General features: G+C 38.0%; 1 protein-coding gene and 1 non-coding gene across 2 annotated transcripts; one reads left to right on the top strand and one right to left on the bottom strand.

Moving 5' to 3' along the window:
• Positions 1 to 4: 4 nt before the first annotated feature.
• On the top strand, positions 5 to 1,808 carry LOC122570860 (uncharacterized protein DDB_G0271670-like; the record flags this gene model as incomplete). Its single annotated transcript, XM_043733748.1, has 1 exon — positions 5 to 1,808. A coding segment is annotated over one exon (1,455 nt), but the record flags the coding sequence as incomplete, so codon positions are not given.
• A 3,514-nt stretch (positions 1,809 to 5,322) lies between these two features.
• Positions 5,323 to 5,486, bottom strand: LOC122571278. The gene has a single exon (XR_006318014.1). It is a non-coding gene; the product is annotated as a U1 spliceosomal RNA (small nuclear RNA).
• Positions 5,487 to 7,513: the final 2,027 nt, after the last annotated feature.

Below are 7,513 nucleotides of genomic sequence, written 5' to 3'. Positions count from 1 at the left end.
ATCATCCTCCAGCAGCACAGAACAACCTGCTATTAGCACTACCCAAGAATCCAGCTCTAGCACCACAGAAGAACCAGGAAGTAGCACTACCCAACAATCTACCTCAGGTAGCACAGAAGGTACAAGCAGTACGAGCACAAAGGAATCATCCTCCAGCAGCACAGAACAACCTGCTATTAGCACTACCCAAGAATCCAGCCCTAGCACCACAGAAGAGCCAGGAAGTAGCACTACCCAACAATCTACCTCAGGCAGCACGGGAGGTATAAGCAGTACCAGCACAAAGGAAACATCTTCCAGCAGCACAGAACAACCACCTATTAGCACTACCCAAGAATCCAGCTCAAGCCCCACAGGAGGTCCAACGAGTAGCACTAGCCAAGAATCCACCGTAAGCAGCACGGAAGGATCATCTAGTAGCAGTACCCAAGAGTCAACCTCAGTCAGCACAGAAGGCCCAGCAAGTAGTACTACCCAAGAATCCACCTCAAGCCCCACAGAAGCACCAGGAAGTAGCACTAGCCAAGAATCTACCGTAAGCAGCACTGAAGGATCATCTAGTAGCAGTACCCAAGAATCTACCCAAGAATCCAGCTCTAATACCACAGAGGAACCAGGAAGTAGCACTACCCAACAATCTACCTCAGGCAGCACAGAAGGTACAGGCAGTACCAGCACAAAGGAATCATCCTCCAGCAGCACAGAACTACCTTCTATTAGCACTACCCAAGAATCCAGCTCTAGCACCACAGAAGAATCAGGAAGTAGCACTACCCAACAATTTACCTCAGGCAGCACAGAAGGTACAAGCAGTACCAGCACAAAGGAAACAACTTCCAGCAGCACAGAACAACCTGCTATTAGCACTACCCAAGAATCCAGCTCAAGCCCCACAGGAGGTCCAACGAGTAGCACTAGCCAAGAATCCACCGTAAGCAGCACGGAAGGATCATCTACTAGCAGTACCCAAGAATCAACCTCAGTCAGTACAGAAGGACCAGCAAGTAGCACTACCCAAGAATCCAGCTCAAACAGCTCAGAAGGTCCAAGTACTACCAGTACAAAGGAACCATCCTCCAGCAGCACAGAACAACCTGTTATTAGTACTACCCAAGAATCCAGCTCAAGCAGCACAGGAAGTCCAAGTATTACTAGTACAAAGGAATCATCCTCAAGCAGTACAGAAGAACCCGCTAGTAGTGCTACCCAAGAATCCAGCTCAAGCAGTACTGCAAATGGTACTACAAAATCCACAATATCTAGCGGTTGTTCATGCGCTACCCCGACTCCTGCCGACTCTACTACTTTATCACCGCGGGATATATGGTATACATCTTTAATGCAATGTCTAAAAGAGAACGATTTTGATGAAATTCCAGCTATTAGTGGGCGCAGATTAGTTCGCATCTTAGAGCGATGTCTATTTGACATTGGTACGCTGAGTCAGCTAAAGGCTTGAAGGAGGTATCATAATTTTCATAATTATGATAGTGAACAAATGAGAATTTGTAATTTAAATACAAGCCAGGCCCAATGTTGCTACAACGAGCATTGAAAGCAATATCGAAGTATTCCTAAGTGAAGTCAATGGAAGAATGGAAGTTTGCATAATTTCTAGAATATATTAGGTCAGTCCATAAATTGGTTTATTTCTCTGTACTAGAATCGTTAATAAAAAAGAAAATATGATACAATTTTTCTTGTGCGAAATACTTCTTCTGGTTATTTAAAACCGTTTTCCTTAACACATAGGATATGTAATATTAATAGTGTAACAAACAACTACGGTAAAAAGAACGTTAAATTTATTTGTTTATTTACCATTTAATTTTATTTACCGTAATACATATTCTAATAATAATTTTTTACTGATGCATCATTTTTTATCATTTTTATCCGGTGTAATGAATTACAAAATGCAATATTGAAATGATGACACTAAATTTAAGCCAAAAATTTATCAAATTGGGAATCACTATTATATTACGTTAGCAAAACTTAGGGAATCCTAATATTTTAATAAAGTTTATGCCCTCTTCAACTTCGATTAATATTTATAATATCAGAACCATTATCTAGAATCTACTTACGTATTCTAATTTTCTACAGTATCAATGAATTTGTATAGAATCCATATAGATAATAATAAATCTAAATGGTAAAAGAATGCATATCTTTCTATAATGGATTGTACATGTAATTTGCATTTAAATAATAGAATATATTAAACTCGAATAAATGTGCACATTGTTTGCAGCATGTTATAACTCCTAACTATTGTCAAACATGTTTGCATGCCGTTGCTTTGTAGCTATCGGTTGCCTACATTACGGCGCCTACATTACGGTGCCAACAGTTAACTTCGCTTAATCATGAAACAAGATTAGAAGTTCAGTTTGATAAATGAAGTTTAATAAGCGTAACTATGTATTAGTATTTTTTACTTCCTATAAATCTACCTACATCGATACGTTCGTTTTGTGGCTACTTCATCCTCGTGTTCTGAAGAATCTCATAGGACAAAACATTCAGATAAGACCAAAACGAACGAGTAATTCATTCGTTAACAAAAGTCTGGATCGTTTCGTCTCTTTACGTTGGTCCGATTATTGTGGTAGACTCGTTTCCCCGATCACAAGCAACGATTCTCAAGGGAAAAGTGCTTCACGCCAGGAAAGGGAAATAAGTGGCACGCGAGACGACCAGCCACGTCCTTCACAGCTCTTCCAAAGGCACCGTTGCATTTCTTCCAGCAAGCAATGGGAAACAGTCACCGTAGCATCCTCCAACAGTCGCAAAGGGAGAAGGAAGAGACGAATAACGCGAAGGGTGATTCGATAGAAACGTTTCGTTCGATGTTACTTTAGCGATGTTATTTGTTGAAATGTTTGACCAGTAAAATGTTGAAATTACTCTGGAATTGTTTTTTATTTCATAAATCTCTGATACATATCTCTACTGTGAATTTATATCCGAATATAATTCCGTTAAAAGATCATATATTTGGCATACAAAGTAGCACTCATTCCATGAATTTATAAATATTATCAAAATAATTGTTTAACGATTTTAATTACAAATTGTCGGTTGCTTGCGATGAACAGCAAAAATCAAATAGTTTGAATAATTGAAGAATGACGACGGATAAGCAAATTTATATTATAATAGTTAGTAATATATATATTCCAGTGACATTATTTCCATACAAGGATTTCTGCATTTACAACGGAGTGTAAAAATCCTGCACGACAGATAGCGTGACATTCGCAGGAAATTATGGAGCTTAAAAAACGACTGGAAAGATCAAATTCCAAGAACCGTGATGAAAAATACATACCGTGGAAATCGAAGAACGAAATTGCTTTCGACACAAAAAAAAGGTACATATTTCAATGAAAGGAATTGCAGCCTGTTCGCCACGCCTTTATTTCATCGTCGGTGTTGGGGTTGCGTGATGAAGATCAAGGATAAATGCAAAAGTCCTTTTCCAATAATTTCATTAAATCGTATTCTAAATTCTGTCGAATGTCTGTAAACGGTCGTAAAATTTAATGTTCCCAACGGGACATTTTTAATTTCAAAAATTCAATTTTAAATTAAAAAAAAAAAAATACGTAATCTATCATACTTATTATACATTAAAAACTATGAAATATTTCGATAGAAGAATTTTTTTTATTATAATAAAACACATACAAAGAGCGCTATTGGAAAGCACTTTAATAAGAACCACACCTTTTTACCATCGTAGGCATTACCTTTTCAGATACTAAGAAAAGTCAAGGGAAAGATATGTCAAGGGTAACTTAACGCCCTCTATTGTTGTCACGGTATCCAAGAAAATTCCGTGGGATGTAAAAAATGCTTTCGCGCGTTATATTCTTTGTGTGACCAGAATCTACAGAACTTCACTGCCTTCCAGAGAAAATTCTCTAGAACAAACTAAAAATAATATTCTTTCTAAGCTTAATACATAAAGCAGGATCTTATAAACAGACTACACTGGGGGCATGTATCAAGTTGTATGATAAATAATGCTATCCAACGAGGTCTTATTCACAATCGTTTTAAAATCGTAAAACGTTCGATCGTGAAATTTAAACGATGAACTATGTAAATGACAAAGTCTTGAAATTGTTTGGGGCATCACAGACTAAATAATAATCCAGGAGTTATTATTTATTATTCGTTTTTTTGTGGCTTGCTTATGGTTCTGTATTTCCAACAATTTCTTGGTAATATCAGTAAACGTTACATACACACGTAAACGCGAAACCGCAAGATACGCGAGACACGTTCTAGTCTAAGCATAAATAAAGCAACGAATTGTTCCTTTTGTCGAGGACAACGGTGTTCCAAATTGAAATGACTTTACGATATGAAAGAGAAAGAACGCGAGTTCACGGTAACAATATTTCATCTTTTAAGCTTTTAAATTTCATTAAAATATAATTCTGCGATGAAACTCGGTATCTTTTTCCTATTTCACGGTATCTTAAGATTCGTCAGGGTCACATCTGGCGACCGGTACAAGCTTCCATTACGTAAAATCTGCAAGTTTCGATAGAAGCATAAAGTGTTCATGCAAGAGAATAATTCATATGTTTCGCTTTCATAAACCGAGGCACGCGAACGAAATAATTTTCAGAGAATGAGAAATTACGACATTGTTAAATTTTTATGTAAAGATGTTTCGTTTGTGAGATATCTTTGTCTTTCGACCGATACAAAGATAAAAGTCTAAGAATAAAACGAAAGAGGAAAAATAGAACTTTAGAAATAAAGAGAACAGAATAGAGAGAGAGAGTAAGTTATATTCTTAACTCTTATCATTTGTGTCGTACTTGCCGCATTTTTCATCATACATCCTCTAACAGGAAATCACTTTTTCAGCAACGAACAACTCTGTCTATCGACGAGGTAGAGGCACGTACGTAAATTTTATCGTTTCCCGTGTGTATACATTTTTAACCGAATTCACATGAGTCGAAGACACGTCTATTATTCTTTCTTGAAAATGTACTAGGAACTCGAGACACATATATCTCTTTCTGTCGAAAGAGTAACGCTATTTCGCTATTTCATCCGACAAACTCGAAATAGAAGAAATATCAAAGCTGAGAGGAATGTTTTCACACGTTTTGCACGACGGTAAAGTTTGTAACGAGGAGAAAATATTCCTGGTATCAAATATCAAAGATCGGTATATATTTCAATCGCTGAACGCAAACCAAAAACGATCATCATATAGTCGAGAAATATTTTTTTCTCTCGTTAAGTAAAAAATGGAAAGGAAAACTTTTTACATTTCGATTTCGTGAATCCGGGACAGCGCGAACGCAGGTCCCGACTACCAAAAATTGTGCGCTCGACATACCCACATTAGGAGTATTCGCAAGGTTCAGCTCTACCCAAGTGCAATGGAGGAGCCTCGCCCAGAAGGAACCGCCTTCGTGATCACGGTATCCTCCGCGCCAAGTAAGTTATAATTCAATACCATTGCCGTGAAATTTTATCGGCTCCGCTATCCTTTCGCTCTCGCGAGAAATTCTATCGAAAACGAATGTCATCTAGTGGACAACAGCCGATCGTGATCAGATCGTTTTCAGAAATGGCTGACGCTCGCGAATCTTTGTTCGTTATATCCATTGATTTTTATTTCCAATGATATCGTTTATACATCTCTATATGCCATGTCATGGACGAGGTACAAAATGCATCTATCTTCTTACAATACTTTGTGTTACATAAACTGAAATACCGATCGTGCAAAAAGAAGAGAACGTTTCGGTTTGCTACGATTTCGATCTATTTGTAAGATTAAAACAAATCTTACGATCTAATTTTAAGCTTTGGAACGACAAATTTAGGAAGTACCTATTGCGGATCCAACCCATCGGTCGATCGAAATCCAAACTTAGTAGAGTTAGATCGGTAGAGTTTAGCGGTGTTAGTCGCGGAACAAAATGTATTTTCTACTGCGTTTATAAGGAAACGCAAGGTTCCACGAAAATATACACAATATTGCATAAATATCCGCGAGCTATTTATTATTATTATTATTATTAGATATATTTATTAGATTTATCACCACCGTTATCAAAGAAAATATGCAACACGGTTGACACGTACGAGATCTATCTTGCGCGCGCCTTAATTGCCATCGATAAATAAACAGGTGACCTCCTGTAGCGAGTAGTCTCGTTAAAACAGTATCGGGGGAGAGAAACGAGCGATGGAAAAGAAAAATACGACGCACGGTAAATATTTATGGGTCCATTGGCTCTTTTATAGACCCGAGCGTTTTATTTGCGTATCCATCGTATCACAAAGACGTATCCAAAGACAAGATCCATCGTATCAAGGCGTTGCGTTGGTAATACGCAAGGTTTCGATGGTATTAAAAAAAGAACCCATGTCAAGGCTCGATCAATGTTGCTACCTTGATGGGACGCTTTCATCTGTATTTAACCCACAAGAAAAAAAAAACATAGAAAGATAATTTTATTTAAAAATCATGGAAAGTGAGTATAATTTTTGCCCCGTTCTTTTTTTCTCTCTTTTTTTTTCATAACGGCGAGACATAAGGCGAAGTCTTTGCTCTTGGAAGCGGCCGTGCAACGGTGTCGTTGTCTGTCAGTATCTTTGTACGTTCATCGCGGATCATTATCAGATGCGGGCTTTTATATCCCATGCTGCTGTATTTTTTGAACCCACCTAGAAAGATGGGGCGTAGCTAGCCATCTGTATCTGATACTTTAGATACGCGCAAAAATTGTCTTTCTTTTCGTAGAATAAATTCTCCGAATAAGCTATTTATGATCCAATTCCCCGTGTTTGGCCTTCCACATCGGTGACCCGAAAATCCTGTTACCAGAAACGTTTTATCTCCCTTTTGCTTCAGCTAACCGACATTTTAGTACATTTCACATACTGCTATTTTAAGCCACTGAAACTATTTGGTGCTAACCATTAAGCCCCAAGACAACCTTTTGTTTACCAATCGTTAACGTCATACACGTAGCAACTTGTGACGTGCAATCGGCGAAGCAAATCTTCGTAAAGGAGAGTTCCATCGATGAACTCGACTTTCTGATCATCTCAGTCGCCCGATCTCAATACATACATCATTATAGGTGAGACATGTATCGCGGCGATAGTTTGCTAAAAGAACGCGACGATGCGACTAAGGAAAGTCAATTTTTGCACATTTAGATAGTTCAGGCATATAATAAATTTCAGTTGAAAACGTTTGGCAATCCACCGTGTATATCGGGGTAATAGAACTTGTTGAGAGAGAACTTTTTTACGTAATAGCACGATTAGAGCCAAGGAGGTCGCTACTTCACCGAGTATTTTTATGCGATTCACCCACTTCTTTTTTTTCAAAGGACACGAAACACGTTATACGACCTCGTTCTTTCTTCGATTCTCTTTTTTTTTTTTTCGTTTCACGAAATTTACAATGTCGATGAATAATCGGGTTCGCTATGGAGCCTTCGCATGTTTGTTT

The sequence above is a fragment of the Bombus pyrosoma genome, linkage group LG9, assembly GCF_014825855.1.
Source record: "Bombus pyrosoma isolate SC7728 linkage group LG9, ASM1482585v1, whole genome shotgun sequence".
NCBI classification, from domain to species: Eukaryota; Metazoa; Arthropoda; class Insecta; order Hymenoptera; family Apidae; genus Bombus; species Bombus pyrosoma.
Note: the sequence above shows the minus strand (reverse complement) of the source record. Positions and strands in the feature narration are given on the sequence as shown.